Source organism: Chinchilla lanigera, unplaced genomic scaffold (assembly GCF_000276665.1).
Source record: "Chinchilla lanigera isolate Chin_1 unplaced genomic scaffold, ChiLan1.0 scaffold00064, whole genome shotgun sequence".
NCBI classification, from domain to species: domain Eukaryota; kingdom Metazoa; phylum Chordata; class Mammalia; order Rodentia; family Chinchillidae; genus Chinchilla; species Chinchilla lanigera.
Genome location: NW_004955465.1, coordinates 6183416 through 6200377, shown reverse-complemented (window position 1 = coordinate 6200377; position 16962 = coordinate 6183416). Strand labels below are relative to the sequence as shown.

The 16962-nt window shown below is 46.0% G+C and overlaps 1 protein-coding gene across 1 annotated transcript in view; it reads left to right on the top strand.

Moving 5' to 3' along the window:
- Bmp6 (bone morphogenetic protein 6) overlaps window positions 1-16962 on the top strand; it is a gene marked incomplete in the record, with an annotated part of 147655 nt that overhangs the window by 877 nt on the left and 129816 nt on the right. Inside the window, 1 exon segment of the mRNA XM_013521839.1 lies at window positions 1-479. Within this exon segment, the coding sequence (XP_013377293.1) occupies window positions 1-479 (479 nt within the window).

Genomic DNA, 16962 nt, shown 5'->3' with positions numbered 1-16962 from the left:
CGAGCAGCCGCCGCTGCCGCCGCAGTCCTCGTCCTCGGGCTTCCTCTACCGGCGGCTGAAGACGCACGAGAAGCGGGAGATGCAGAAGGAAATCCTGTCGGTGTTGGGGCTCCCGCACCGGCCGCGGCCCCTCCACGGCCTCCAGCAGCCGCAGCGGCCCGCGCTCCCGCAGCAGCAGACGCCCCGCGGGGAGCCCCCTCCCGGGCGGCTAAAATCCGCGCCCCTCTTCATGCTGGACCTGTACAACGCCCTGTCCGCCGCCGACGACGAGGACAGGGTGGGGGATCCGAGGCACGCTGGGTTCCACGGAGGGGCCAGCTCGTCCCGGCTCCGGCCATCGCCCGGAGCCGCACATCCCCTCGTGCGCAAGAGCCTCCTGGCCCCGGCACCCGGCGGAGGCGGCGCGTCGCCACTGGCCACCGCGCAGGACAGCGCTTTCCTCAACGACGCCGACATGGTCATGAGCTTCGTGAACCTGGGTAAGGACTTAGGACATCTCGCTCTTTTCCAGTGTCCGGGGATCCTGGGTGGTGGTGCGAAGGGACGAGGAGTCCCCCCGCGCGGTGGCCCTGCCTGGCGCCTGGCGTGCCGGCACGCGGGGGACGCGTGGGCCGCGCCACCTGCGCCACCTGCGCTTCCTGCGCGCCCAGCCCGGCTGCGCGCGGCGTCGCTCCGGCCGCTTCCCTCTCCGGCGCCCCAGTGAGGTCTGCGCTTTTCTCACTCCTGCCGGCTCGGGCTAAGTTGACGCTGGCAGAAAAGTCCCCGAGAGTAGACAGTAGCCATCCAGGGAAGAAGAAGCCTTTTCAGCCCTCCTTCTCTTCCGAACTGTCTTCTTTTGCTCCCTTGCTAGTTTTCCCACCGCGATTTTTAGGGACTCTGACAGCAGTTGAGAACTTTGGAAACCTGGCCCGGGCATTTTGACGGGAATCCACGGAGTTGGGGGAAAGGGCTTTGGTGGCAGAGGAAGGTCGCACAAGGAGCCGGAGCGCGCCCGTCGCCCAGCCAGGCGGGGCTCTCGCCTGTTGGGGGCCGCATCCCAGCCCGTCTGGGTCATCCACGAAGTGCCCTTGCTCACATGCCCTTGGCCATTGTCCCCACGGGTTGACGCTTTAATCAAAGCCGCCCGAGCTGCAAGGGCAGGGAGAGGGTGCGGAGTAGGGTCGGGGTTGGGCGCTGAGCTCTGCTGATCCCGTTGCCAGGCAACAGAATGGAAATTCAAGGGCGGCTAAATCGAGCTGTGCCACAAATGCTCTGTGGCAAACCGGGACCGAGACACGCAGCCTTTCCCCGTTCTAGTGGTCTCATCCGCGAGAGAGGAAGACTCTTCGGAGTCAGTAACTCTATTTTGCGCCTCTCTTCATTCATAAACAGACTCGGTTTAGCGTGGGCAGGGACGGAGGGGGTGCGTCCTCTATAGGGAGAACTGGGCTATAGTCGCCACGCCCTGAGTGGGCGCAGCCGCGCGTGGGGTGCGTCTCGGGCGGGCTTCCTGTTCGGGGTGGGACGCACGGCTCTGCCCGGGGCCCAGGGTGCGTAAGCAGCTACTTGCCAAAGTAGCGCAGGGTCTCCAGGAGAGGTAGCCGTCTCCTGAGGGCGTGCGACTCTCCTGGGTGATCTTGTAAAAACAAGTGTATCTATGGTTCTCTATTCCGCTGAGCTTTGGGGGGCGGAGGACGGGAGGGTAGGAGCCAAGGGGGAAGGGAGGGCGTGGAGACCGGAAGACTGGCATCTAGGCGGTGCAGAAATCCTCCTGGGAAATCAGTGAAACAGAATCTCACAGGGAGTGGAGGCGCGGGGCCTGCCAATCTGCCTACTCGCGCTGCCAGGGGATCTGATTGGACAAGAATCTTCACAATTTATTGGAACCAAATCCAAGCTGGAGGTACCTCTAGGAAGCACCCTGAGGAAATTCTCTCTCATGCCAGTCAATAATACTCGGTGGGAGGGGCAGTGTTGTTCTTTATTCTTTTATGCTTCTGATTTAGTAAATTCCACCCCTTGCTCTTTCCCTCGAGGGCCCCTTCCTCCAAGCTTCCGGACAGCACAGCGTTGAGAGAGACGTTCTGCTACCCTCCCGGGAGAGTCCTCTCCTGAACCTAAGTGTGGGGAGAAGGCACTCCTGGGTCTTCCACAGATAACCCGGGTTGCAGTCGCAGGGAAATCAATGCCCACGGGACTTGGACTATGGTTCTCAGTTGCAGCTGCTGGTTGGCATGGCCTGGGGGCACCTAAAGGACTAAGGGATCCCGCTCTAGACCTAGAGCCATTGCATCAGAGCCCAGGCTGTTGTTTTCCCCGGCTCTGGAGACTGAACTCAGGGCCTTTGCTTCGAACTACATCCCTACCCCCTGTTTTTTTTTTTTTTTAATTTTTTAAATTTTTTTTATTTTGAGACGGGGTCTTGCAAGTTGCTAAATTGCCCATCCTGGGGCTTGAACTTGAAATCCTCCTGCCTCAGCCTCCTCATGTGCTGGGATTACAGAGGTACACCAACCACTATGCCTGGCTCAGGCATCTTTATTTGATTTTTTTCAAGTACCTTCGATTTTTCCAAAGCACTACCAAGGCCAAGAAGCTTTGGCACAGAAAAGCCTGACATCTGAAGGGAATCAATGTACCATCCCAGTAAAACACTGAGAGCAAAATTTCCAAATGTTCCTACATATTAGAATCACCTAGGGGCTTTAAAAAATCCTGATGCCTGCGTGACTTTCCATCTCAATCAGTTAGCGTGCGTGGAGGTGGAAACCAGGAATCTGTATTTTTAAATCATTCCCAAGGGATCCCAGGGTTCAGGAACTTCAGATGGTATTTGAAATTTCAAGGGCTGGCTAGAGGCAAGTTTGTAAAGTATGGTGACATTTACTGTGTTTAGCGACCTCTAAATTCCCCTCGTTCCTTGCTTTTCTGACCTTTTGTGGTCTGCAGGTACCCTGGGCTTCTGAATCACACTTTTTGAAGCTGGCTGACAACTAATCTTCCTAAGGTGAAGATTAATGTAACATCTCCCTAGGGATGTTCTCATTTTTCATAAAAGATTCATTTGAAATCTGAAAAGTTCCAGGGGAACTCACCAATAACACAATTTCAGGTGTGGGGACAGGCTACCCTGGCATTGAAAGGGAGGTCTGAGAAGGGACCTCTAGTCTCTCATATCCTATCCCCGGGCTCTCTGGCTATACGTCACACTTGCTGTTGACCCTTTTCTAGGTAAGTAGAATCCAAACTGTGACCCATGCAGCTGACAATCAAGCAATTCTATTTAATCCTAATCCACTTAGCAGTGAGAAAGGCGCATTTCACAACGGGATAAAATCTGATTACTGGGTGCTGAGCAAGAGAAGGACAGGTCCTTTGAAGAAAGTAATTGCTTAGCAATGTGGATTCTCTAAATAGGGATGTTGGGAGGGTTCCACCGCTTTCCTAATTGGTGTCACTGTCAAGATAACTGCCCTATTCCGTGACTCATCTATTGCAGAACCTGCATGAGATAGTGGTGCATTTTAAAGCACCCTATCTAGTGGATTAAGAAAGTTACACAGCAGAAGTGTAAGGGGAAGTGTTCTGTAGTTGTAAACATGCCTCTTATGTGGGGCTGGAGGAATAGTTTACTCATGAAATATAGTTAAAACACCGTGAGCACTGTCATCCGGCAGACTACCAGGAAGCATGAATCAATAGGATGAGTCTCTCTCCTAGCCAGAATGCTGGTCGTTTGGCCAGGTCATTGTTGTTTACGTTGACTGTTGTAAACTTCGTCTGGGTGAGCAGGCTGGGTGTTAGGACTCACTGTCTGCTGCTGCTGTGACTCGTCCACTCGGTGCCAGGTGAGCTCGTGAACTTGCATTTAATCAGGGCTACGGGGGCCGCTTTCTGTTTGTTTTCCACTGCTAAAAATGCCCTGGTAGCCTAATACACAACCTTGCTGATTTGGTGACCTTGGAGAAGTATCCCGAAATATCCTTGAGGTCCCAGCTGAAAACTCCCCATCTCAGAAAGACCTTCTCTACCTCTCTCTCTCTGTGTGAACTGGGGCCGCTCCACCCGAGTTTGTTCCTCCCCAGCACCCTGCTTATTTCCTTCCTCGAGCTGATCACATGGAGTTTTTCTTTTTAAATTTGCTTACTCATTTGTTTGTGTCTCCCATGGGATGTCAGCCTGCAGAAGCTGAAATCCTGCTAACCTACTCTAGTAGCCCATGTGCTAAACACGGTGGCCAGCACTGGGAAGATGCTTTAGCAAATCAAAATGATGAAACGGTAGATAATACCGGTATCTCACACTTCATTAATCCGTAAGACCTGATCCTTTAGAAATGGGCTACCTGATTTTTACTGAGTAGCCAGTGAGAGCGTTGAGGTTTGTGGTGTTTGATGTGTGTCACAAAACTTTATTAATATACGTCTTTTTCTTAGTTACCCACATGTACATTAATGTGTAATATGCGCTCCATGTGAGAGTAATACTGACGCTTCCTTACATCCACATTTTTCTGTATTTCAGACTTCACTTCTTTATTTTGAATTAACGAGGTGTTGATTTCCTGATGCTAGGATTAAATGAAATTAAAAAAAACCTCGAATCGTGCTCAGAAAAGGGAATCACTCTGTGTTAGTCCAAGTAACAAGAAACTTATTGTACTAAAAATACTGGCAATCTTTTGAACAAAATTACTCTAGGGAAACATAAATTAGAAGAAAAATGGAATACTCCCTACTTGTCTTTGTAACCAGATACACTGTACTGTCTTTCCCTCATAAACATAGGATCAGTAGGACTATTTTTCATTTGAGCTGCCTGTACTTATGAAGATTTTTGTTAGCAGAAAATAAATCCATGCCTGCAAGCTACTCAACAGCAAAAGCAGTTTGAAGAAAATTTGCAAGAGTGTGGCTCAAGCAGTGGATGTCCTCCTAAAGAAAGTTAAATGGGAAATTCAGTGGTATTCCAACAAAAAAATTGTACAACGTGTTCTTAAACTAAGATCAAAGGGCAAGCAGATACCATTGTTTAGACCTCAGATGGTGTTTCCTTTGGTTGTCCTTCTAAGAATGGGTACAATTCCTTTTTTAAATGTGCTGAATCATGGTTAGTTAGTTCCTTCTCTTAAGAGTTTACCTCTGATTAGGTTGGCTTGCCAGGGATATGAGAATCTCCATAGGGGGGGAAAAAAAGAATGCTCAGCACTTTATTCAGTTTATGACAATTATGTGGCATCCCGGTGTCTTCCAAGTCCAGCTGCTTTATATATTGCATTTCATTTTTCAGTGCTGGGGAATCAAACTCAGAGTCTCATGCCTGCTGAGCACACAATCTATCACCGAGCTACATCCTCAGCCCAAATTAATACTTGACATGAATATGGGCGGGGGCTGTGGATATGTGTTATGAGCGGCAGTACAGCAAGTGCAAAGACATCACCAGCTCAACCTTCTTCGTGTCTCTCCTGTCTATTTAAGAAGCTGAAAACGAAGGGGGTACAGTTTCTTGGCTAATGAATCAACTTTCTGTAACTTTTCACAAATCTAGCGTCTTGTCTCTGTTCCTTATACTATGTCAAACAATGAATTATTCTGAGGGGTGTTTATTTTTCAACTCAGTATTAAGTCTTCCACGCAGTTGCATTTTCTTTTTCCACTTTGAGCTTGATTCTGTTTTCCCCACCCTCTCCTGCTCTGCTGGATTTTTGTCCTTGTGCCGTCCTTGGTGCTTCTAGCGGTGGAAAGAAAAGTAGGCAATATTCTAATCAGAAAACTGTTTCTCAGAAGAAGCTTCCCTAAGCATCTGAATAACAGGAGTAGAGATCAGTAGAGAAACTCCCTAGATATGAGCAATGCACAGCGTCCCCTCCCCATAAATAGCTGTCACACATTAACCTGTCCTCTCCACCCATGTGCCAGGTAATGTCACCCAGGGGCTGGAGTGGGAATGGCTGGTCTCCTGTCTTCCCACGTTCTGTACGAAGAAGCAGTGCATACTGTTGTCCCTATTCCCGTTTTCATTCTGACAGCTGAGATAATTTTATTTACGCACCTTTGCTCTTTCACAGACCCTTGACTTCCTGCTCAGTGCCCATCTCTGTGCCATCTCTTACCTTCTGGAAATGTGTGAGTCAGAAAATGGCCCCTAGAGTATACAAAAGTGGCGATGGTAGTTATTAATGAGAAGGAAAACCATCACCACTTTAGTAAAAATTAACGCTGTTAAACCGTAAATGCCATTGACCTCTCCAGATTTTGCAAACGCCAGACATTCTCAGAACCAGGCTTCTACCTGCTGGTCTTCTACCACAAGCTTTAGTGACACATTGCGGATCATCCCTGAAACTTACAGGGATTTTTGTTCAGTTACCAGTGTTTTGAAGGTATTGTTGCCTATGGTTTTCTGTTTTTCCCTCTTCCAATGCAAATCTATTATCTATCTATCTATCTATCATCTATCAATCATCTATCTATCTATCTAATCTGGGGAGATACATGCCATGCAACAGATAACTCTTTCTGGGTTAACTGGTTAACTTAGTTTGAGATTATTGGTAAATTTCTTACCCATAGAATTTAGGGCTTGAGAGGTCCTCGCCTATCATTTGGCATCTTGTGCTTGCAGCTGAGTTTGTTAAATTCACGCAATACCATCCTCTTGGCACTGCTCTCACATCTGAAGGCTGAGGGACAATTCGCAGACCTTCAAATGGGTCCTAGTGCGTTAGTGCGACAGGGCGGTAGGTCGGGCATGAGTGGGAAATTTAAAAAGCACACCAGGGCACAATCCTGACTAGGTGAGGAGGCCCAGATCTCCTGGAGTTTTGTGGGATTCCTCTCGTGCTCTTAGAACCCTGCTTTTAGAAAAGAAAAACGCTGTGTGCGTCTGTAAATACAGTGCCATTGGGTAGGCCAAAGAACTGGTGACTGCTAAGAACTACAACTGAATGGAAAAGCACATTGCCGAGTGGCATTGTTCCCCTGATCTCTGCAGCGGCGATTCTCTTCCTGCCCTTCCCAACTCCATTACTCAAGAGACGGGGCCCGTAATAGAGGTGCTATCTAAATTACATCGGGTCACGCTGATGGCTCCCCGAGGTCCTGTTATCTCCAACACAGTCCCAGACGACTGGGTCCAGGAATCTCCTTCAAACATTTTTGCAGAATGAGGTTCTGGTTCCTACTGGGAGAGCCTTCCTGACTTTCAAGCTCATGGGCATACGCCCTCGATTATGGATCCTGCTAGTAGGTGGGGATTGTCCTGGGCAGAGATATCCTTGCTGGGTTGTCGGTCAGCTGGTTTTCTCATCATCAGGGAGCTCTGTCTGGGAGGGGGAGGAGCAGAATGGATTCACTGTGTGTGTGTGTGTGTGTGTGTGTGTGTGTGTGCATGTGTGTGTGTGTGTTGGGGGGCTGCCTGTTACCCTCAGGGACCACTCTGCACTGACCTTTGATATCTGCCACTTTCCTTATTATCTCTCTCTCACCACTTACCCTTTCACCTTGTCCAGAATGTGACTTCCAGCCTGAAACATCTGCGTTTGTTGATCATTGTTCCTGTGTTTACAGTCTTGTTGGTTTCCTGTACATGAACGTGGGCAGAAAAAAAAATCTGACTTGTGTCTCAGCAGAGTATGAGCTCACTGCCACTGGTGCAAGCTATCTGCCGGGCTGACGCATCCAGGAGCTGTTTCATAATTGGCTTTGATTATTCTCCACTTATTTGTCCCTCCCTTCTTTTAAATGAATGAATTACATTTATGTAGTCCAAGAGCTGCGTTTGTAAATGGAAATGAAGGACTAAAAGTCCTTACTTGAATTTATTTTTCTCCAGACTTCATTTGTGTACTCCCATATCAGAGTAAGCTAACCAGAGAGAACCTGTGCCTTTTAAAAAAATAGAATTGACTTTTTAGAGCAGTTTTAGGCTCACAGCAAAATTGAAGAGAAAGTACAGAGATTTCCATTACCCTGGGCCCCCACCCATACACAGCACCCCCTGATCAACGTCCCTGAGAGTGGTGCATTTGAACCCCCACTGACCATCGCCACCCACAGTTTACATTACGCTTTGCTCTTGATATTGCTTGTGCTGTGGATTTGGGTGATTATATAATGACGGGTATCCACCAGTGCAGTACCATGTGGCGTAGTTTCAGTGCTCTAAAAATCCTCTGTGGAAAAGTTGTCCACTTAATGGAGGGGAAAGAATTCATGAAAATACAAAAATTCAAAATATGTGGAGTTAGGGGAGAAAAATTACAAAATACCTTTGTTGACTGATACTTTGTCTCCGGGGTTTTACCCCAGTGGTGTATAAAAAAGTAATTTTGATCGTCTGTGACAACGTGGAGCCTTATTTTATAGTGCTTCTAAATTCTGCCAATAGATCCATCAGAAATCTTTCTTTCTTTTTTAAAGTCTAGGAGTTAAAAATCTTCTTTCCTGCACATACTTTCACCGAGGTGTCTGTCACCATAGCACCTAGACAATCCCTCGGGCAGAGACAGGAGTGATTAAATCTCTCCCTGGCTTGTACTCTGTTTGATCCATGCTCTGCAGGATTTGAGGGACTGAAATCAAGAAGTCTGAAGAATGAACAGGAATTATTGGAATTCTGCACTTAGAAATTATTGAAATTTAGGGGGAGTTCAGAGGAAGAATTAAATCTCTTTACTCCCTTTCTGAAAATGTACTGTATATTAAAACTTGGTGTGACTTTAGGAGTAAGAAACTACACACACACACACACACACACACACATACGTGCGCACGCACGCACACACAAATCTTGCTGGATCCGTAGGCAGAACCAGGGAACTTTTCAAAGACCTCTGCAGGAGCAGCTATTTAGACTAGAGTAAAACTAAATTAATTGAAACCCCATAAATCCAGAGGTCTTTGTATTAATATATAGAGTCGGCTTAATTTGCCTTTGAACAGTTTTCTATGAAAAAGGGGTAGATGAATTACTGGTAAATAAGTGCAAAAACTCAGTAATATAAGCAAGAAACATGGTAACTCTAAAAGTGCTGTGGAACCCATAGCTAGCAGTTCATTTGCGATATATTGGTAAATTGTACTTCTTTATGAATCTTATACACATGACACATTTCATGAATTTTCCCCATCTTTCTTTGAAAATATTGCCAATCATAGTGGATCATACTTTGCTGAATTCTAGCTAAATTTCCAACCCTTATTTCCCAGTGCACCCTCTACCTGCACAGAAGAAACATTTTAGAAATAAGGAAGAGTTTGGGGCCATGGCAATATCAGTGGATCCTAGAAATTCAACTATGCTCCCTCCATAATGTGTGACTTAGTTGTTTTACCCTACTGTTACAAATGCACATGTGTCATTGGTATGGAAAGTGGGACCCAACATGGCGGCAGGGACAGAGGTGGTACCCAGTGGATGCTATTTTTCTCTCTCTCATTGCATTTATTTCCTTTTTATAGAAGTTCTTTTCCCATAGTTTTGGTGTGTTTGTCCTTGATCCAACAGCACAGATTTCACACATTTCCATGGAGTTTTATATCATTGGAGTGAGTCATTGCCCTTCTTGATGGTTCTAGAAAATGCTGTGGCCTTTTAAATATACAGTAGAGGAAAGGACCCTTGATTAAGATTCAGGAGACTTGAGCTAGAATCCTTTTCTGTAATATCTTGTTCAAGACATTGGCCCCACATCATAGGTCTCTTTTCCTTGTCTGTAAAATATGAGTGTTGGGCTAGATAAGCATTTTCTCCAGAGTGTTTCACAGAATAGTCCCTTTTCCAAAACATTCTAAAAAAAAAAAAATCATAGGAACACTTAATATTGTATTATTCCAGGGCTAGGGATTTAGCTCAGTGGCATAGCGCCTGCCTGGCAAGCGCAAGGTCATAAGTTCGATTCCTGGTACCAGAAAAAAACAAACAAACATATTGTATTATTCCTGTCTTTGAGATTTATATGTCTATCAGCACACTAAAGCTGTGAGTAATCTAGCAGCAAAGAAGCCTGCGAACTTGTAGTAGGTTTCTTGGAACTTAATACTACTCCTTAACCCCTTTGCGCTAAAATCCCTTTATGTTAGGCCCTGGCCTCTCTGCACCAAGGCCACGTCTGACTCTTTCCTGGTTGTCCTTGTAGAGCTGGGCAGGGGCACAGGAGTCTCCATGTCCAGCTGTTGCTGCCCTTCTGCTGTTGACCCTGGGCTCCTTCCTTTCTTTCCTGGGAGGTCAGTGGCTTCCTGCTGCTTCATCACCAGCTTGGCTGCTGAGCCCCGCACCCCTGTACCCTCATTCCCTGCATTCAATCCCTGCTGTTGGAAACACTTGCAGGGCTTCTCTTTCCCTGGTTGGACCCTGTATCAGTTGCTTTTCTGCTGCTATAATAAACACCTGAGAAAATCAAAGTTTATAATCAACTTATAAAGCGAAAAGAAAATCAATTTTGACCCAGGATTTTGGAGGCTCCACTCCACGATCGATTGTTCCCAATGCTTTTGGGCCTGTGGTGAGGCAGCACATAAGGCGGGGAGGGTGTGATGAAAACAGAAGGGCTCAAGCTCTGCCGGAAGAAAGAGAAAGAGAGGAAGAGGAAGGGGCGGGGTCACAGTCTCCTTCAGTAGCACTGGCTCAGGCTCAGGGACCAACAAGGCCCCACCCCTTAAAGGGGCCACAGCACCGGGCTGAGGTCCAGGCCTTTAACACACGGCCCCCCGGGGGACATTTTAGATTTAAACTGTAGCAGACCCTGACACCATGCATTTCATGCTTTTATTTTCAGGGCTCGCTTGTCCTCAAGCATGGAACGTGCGGGAGATGTTTGTGGATGGTTTTCTTGGACGAGAGAACCACAAGCTCAAGTCTTCTTGGGCTCAGGCCTGCTCTTTGCAGTTGTGCCCGGTCTTAACCCTGTATTTTGCTTTCCGTGTTTAGTTTTGAAAGTAATAATGCAAAGAGGCAGGCTTCTTTTCAAACTGTTGATATCAAATATCCAGAGTACTCTGGATTGTTGGTGACCCTGTTGGCATCTTGTTTGTGAAGCCTGAAGTTGTAAAGATTAGATCCTTCTGGAAAACAGCACAAAGATGCTACTGTGGGTTTCTTTTTTAAATTTTGGGCCTCTGGACAGGGCACAAGTCCAAGAACTTCGGGAAAGTAAACTCTGATCTATCCCTAGTTTCCCCTGACAATCACCCTTTTCCAAGTGTTCTGTAGCTCAGATACTGCTTTTTTTTTTTTTTTTTTGCAAGACAATGTAAATATTGTATTTCTTTAGGACTTTTCTCCTTAAAGGAAGGCTGATGACATTTAGCGTTCTTTTATCTCAGCATGGCAAAAACTTAGACATTTATAGCGGCAAATATAGCATAGTATAGTAAGTATATAAAACCTAAACTTTTATAGTGCAAGTATAGTAGGTAGTAAAATAGAGGAGAATTTGGAGTTTGGGGAGAAAATGAAAATTTAAGGTTAGTGTTAACCAAGTGTTCCAAATAGCACCCAGTGCCATAATTGTTTTTGAAATTATTTGACCACCTTCCACCTGTCGGCGACATGTTTTCCTTGTAGGCTCCTCTGTCCGTCGTGCTGCTGAAATCGCGCTGCTGAAGGTAACGAAGGACTGTCCTGAGCCCTCGCGCTCTTCTCCACAGGGTTTGAGGGTGCTCAGATTCCTTTCCCCTCTGCACCCCAGCCTGCTGAATCTGTGGGCATTTTCTGAACACAGGAGAAGATACAGAAGGGCTGGATGTGGCAGCAAACCCACACATTGGAAGGAAATAGGACATGGGCAGAGGGTGGATCATGCTGGGGTGCAGGAGTGAGGAGACACCTGGGCGTAGGGCAGGGTGACGGCGGGTACAAGGCTCTCCAGTGACCCAGCATGGCAGCTGGTGGCCTTGCGGGACAGCAGCCCATGGTGATGGGAACCTGCAGCCGGCGTGTTCAAAAAGCTGCGTGTCACCTGCAGAAAGGTCTCCCGGCTGTGAGTGCCTCCTTGTGTGTTTGTTTTTCTTCTCTTTTCCTGACCCATTTCTTCTGATCACAACCCAAGCTTGGTCATATGCCAGAATCCTACAGTGTGGTGCTTCTCGAGCTGTCCTGGTGCAAGAACTACTTCATTTTCAAAAATTTGTAACTTTTGTGAGCCCGTTCTTTTTCAGAATTCATGAAAAAAAATGGATCAGTAAAAATGTGATATGGAAAACCCCCAAAACATAAAACCAGAGGCTGGGGATTTAGCTCAGTGGCACAGCACCTGCCTGGCAAGTGCAAAGTCATGAGTTCGATTCCCGGTACTGGAAAAAAAAAAAAAACATATAAAACCAAGTATCCACTTTTGATCATTAGATTCCATTCACATAAAGTTTACTATGTGGTCAAACTGCCCTCAGCCTGTCTCAACATCTCCATTTCTGTATCTATCATATACAAGCTAGAAGTGGATAAATCAACAAGGATTGGCCTTTGATTGGGGGAGCTGGGATATGGGAATCTGCATTTTTTTGGGGGGGTCAGTACTAGGGATTGAGCCCAGGGCCTTTGCACTTAGATATATCCCCAACCCTTTTTAATTTATTTTTTTATTTTGAGACAAGCTCATGCTAAGTTGATAGGTTGCCCAGGCTGGGCTTGAACTTGCAATCCTCCTGCCTCAGCCTCCAGAGTGCTGGGATGACAGGTGTGTGCCACTCCACTGGGCTGGGAATCTGTATTTTAACAAGTTCTCTTGGCGATGAGAGGGGTGACTAAGGTTGGAGGACCGCGGAGCGAGTTCCTCAGGCTTAGATTTAATCTCTGCCCTCCCTCCCATACCCAGTCAGTGGCCACACTTACTGCTTCTGTTCCTAGAATCTCCCGTTTCCATCTCCCTGAACTTTCTCCATGGCCCCCAAGCCCCACAGATGAGGTCTTCATGATCCTTGGGCTTGACTTCTGCACTGGCCTCCCTGTTGCTAATCCACCGCTGCATCCCTGCCAGTGCGGGCTTTCTGTGGCACAGATGTGATCTGTTACCCCTCCTGCACCTTCATTGGATCCTTATGGTCCACACAAGGAAGCCAGGGTGCCTCTGCCTCCCAGCCCCTTCCAGCTTCCCCTCCTCTCCTCCCCTTGCACACGCTGTTTGGCCACCTGAATTCCGCCCCATGATTCCATCCACCTACCTCCTGAAGCTGCCATTTCTATACTCTTCAAGTGCCATCTCTGCCAGGAAACCTTCCTGGAACTTGCTGATCTGCATGCTGAAACTCTTTGGCAGAACATTGGGGACCCAAGGACAGGAGATTTTCCTAGTGCAGAGAGCTGTGGAGTGGCATTCTAACCTCTGATGCCTGGGAATCTTGCATGCCAGCGCTGGCTCTACCACCCACTGGCTGCATGAATTGGCATGTTCTCTTCAACATCAGCTTCTCTGATTCCTGTTGGCCAATGTTGCATTGCTCTTTGGCATCTCCTCCCCTCCCCAAGATACCCTAGCACAGTGCCTTCTTTGCTGCCCCATAAATACTCATTGGATGAACGAAGATCAGTCTCTCTAAAACTAAACTGGTGTATGACATCCTTTTTTCTTCTTATCACTAACAACATCAAAGTTTTGGATGAGAGAGTTATAAACTGCAAAGCTTCATGTGGAGATAGGAGAAACATGCTGTATGTATCCCAGGGTAGATAGAGAGGTGGGTTTCTCCTTTCTGGGTTTATGTTCTATGACTTTCTAGATGGTTAGAAAACAAGGAAGAAGAAATATTATTTTCCTCCTACCTGATGTCACTGTGACTTTAATAAGTATTAATAAGAGTCAGAAAGAAGTTGTTGCTGAGTCCAGATTTAAATTTCCTGCATATGCCAGGCAGAAAGCATGCCTGCGAATGGGCACTACTCCTCCTGCAGGTGCTGATGCAAAACACTTATCTTGTCAGCTTCTACTTCAGGCTCACTGGCTTGGCTTACATTGTGAAGGTGTTAGGCATTCTGTTTACATAAAGGCTGAGGGGGTGACATAATGTCTACTGAAGCAAAGTCACTCAGCTCCCCACCAGGCAGCAGGGAGCATTTAAAAACTGAAAACAGATCAAAGCCATGGGCAGGGTTGAGATAGCCCTGCTCAGGGGGAGGGTGGCCCTTGGTTGGTTGCCCGAAACAGATGTGCATTATTGCCTTGCTGTACTTCCAGGCCACTGGTGAAAGGAATCGGGCAGAATTAAACTCCGTGAAGCCGATCCAGAGAGACTGCTTAAGCAAGTGCAAGTGCGTCCAAATAGGTTGGAAAAAATGTCAAATCAGAGTAAGCACATACAAGATGTGATGTTTCTCTTTTTGTAGACTGTTATAAGAGTTGTTTAAAATGAAACAACTTTGCAGTACTTAAATTATGTCTACTGAGACAGGTAGGTCCTGGGGTGGAGAATTTTTTCTTATCCCATTTAAATTTGCTCTCCCCACCAGAGTATTTAAGACATAAACACATTCACTTCCAGAACACATATTAGAGAGAGGCTGGGGGAAAGAAAAAGAGCAAAAGAGACACAGGTCATGGAATTAGCAAATCCAGATGTCTTTCCCATTTTATTTGATGGAAATGGAATATGGAAATAAAATGGAAGGCAATTATGGAAACAATTTCAGACGCATAATTGTAAGTCCTATCAAGTGATAATCTTGTTTATTTTATTTTATTTTACTTTATTTTATTTTATAGCAGTGCTGGGGATTGAATCCAGGGCCACACACATGCTAAGTATGTACCATGGATCTATACCTCCAGCCTACACATTGTATTTTATACTTTTTAAGTCTATGGACACATAGAGGAAGTTTTATTATATAATACATACTCCCTTTGTCATTCCTCCCCAAATAAGGAGTTTACAGTTGACGTGTCTTTTATTTTGGTGGAATGATAAGATGCATTTCTCTTCTCCTCTCATTGTCGGATAAATGAGATGCTCTTTTCTGGAACAAATAGATTGAGCATCACTTTGATATGTTTACATAGAAGCTTTATTTCCAGGCCAGATATTCTTTTCTCCTTATTTACTTATTTTTTGGAGGATACTGAGTGTTGAACCTGGGGCCTCACACCTCTTAGCAAGCTCTGCATCACTGAGCTACAGGTCAGGTCGCTTTAACCCAATTTAAATGCTTGGTCATCTTGCACATACAAGTGCTCTCATCTCTAGCACTGTATTTTCCTGGCCTTTCTAGTGTTTAGGGCCTGGCTCATAAGATGCTGAACTCAGAATCGAAACTTCTCCTGGGGTGCCACCTAACATCACTGACCACAGAGACGACTGGGATAGCCCGGTTGACACTACAAAAATAAAACATGTCACCAGAACATTTTACGGAGATGAGGAACTTCTTTCCATGATTCTCTGAGGTCAACTGTGGTACACGCTTTTTCCTACTGGGCAGAAAACATGTTTTACCAAACTCTTACCTACGTGCTTTTTATTTACCATTCCACAAAGAATTCCTGGCTCTTGTTCACATTGACTCCTGTAAATATTGTGATTTACTTCCGTGCCTTTTTGAGGGAGAAAATTTCACGTTGTGAAGTATCTTTTAACTTTTCCCAGTATTTTCTTGTGAAAAATTTCAAACCTACAGAAAAATGAAACAGTTTTACAGCCAATGTCTATAAACCTGGCACTTAGATTCTATCATTCACAGGTATATATCTGTTCTTTGCTCAGTTGTGTAATCCGCATTTTTGTTTGCTTTTAGATGCCTTTCAGAGTAAGGTTGCAGACTTTAGTATACTGCCTTCTCTTATATGCATTTAAAGTTCAATGTTTACAGTTTTGAGGTAAATTTCTACAGAGGGAAATGCACATTTGTGTGTCATTTGATGTTTTGACAGATGCAACTTCTTGTGGAACTCAAGCTTCTTTAAAGCATAGAGCATTACCAGCATCCAGAAAGTTCCACAAGGCTTCTTGCTGTCTGCCCTGGGTACAGGTAGTTGAGGGGCACTTAGAATGTAGGACTTCACCTGTCGGTGTCAATCCCTTCTGAGGTCCCTTCCCTTTCTGGGATGTCCTGCATCTGTCTGGTGGTTCTTCCAGGAAGAAAGGCTGTGTTGTCCTGCTCGTGTTCAAGCTGGGCCATGTGGTTCAGACTGCGCCCCACACTGAAGCTAGAAGTCATGGAGTTGGGGGACCTATCCCATATTCTTTCCTATTTTCCAGTATCACCACTCAGAATCTGCCTGCTTTTGGTCCATCTCCAGAGCCTTCAGGTGGCTCTGGAGGGTGTGCTTTTTTAAAAAGTATTTTTACCACAGTTTATAGATATTAATCTCTGGGAGAGTCAGCCCACTGGAATCGTATTGGCCACTGCCAGAAATAGGACTCTGTAAAAGTTTTAAAGCAATTACTGTGCATGAAATGTGCAAAAGATCTACACATGGCTCCTGACTCAAGATGGTTTGACTTTGTGATTTTTGGCCTTTAGGACAGTGTCAAAGCAATTCATATTGAATAGAAGCCATACTTGGAGCTTTGAATTTGAATCTTTCCTGGGCTCGGGATAATCACCTGGTGATGCTGGGTGGCAGCAGCGAAACATAGCTCCCAGTCAGCTCCTGATCACAGAGGAGACAACCACCCTGTACACGATGGTGTGCTGTGTTGCTACGCTAGGTTGTTCATCCAGTAGGTCAGGCATCATCAACACCTTTTTGACTTAGGATTTATTCAACGTATGATGGGTTTATCAGGATACAACTCCATCCTAAGTTAAGCAACATCTTCATAAAAGGATTTCCAATAACATACGAAGAAAACAGGATAGAGGTTCTGTTATCCAATCTTTATATTGTAGAGGATACAGTGATTCCGGGTGGAATTGGAGGCACTAGTTAAGGTATCCTGACAAAAGCTCTTAAATTCAAGGTTTGTGCTCAGCATTGTACACGATGGATTGAATTTAGTTGCCCAGATTTTATTGAGCACTTTCAAGCCAGCAGTGTGGGTTCTGGCT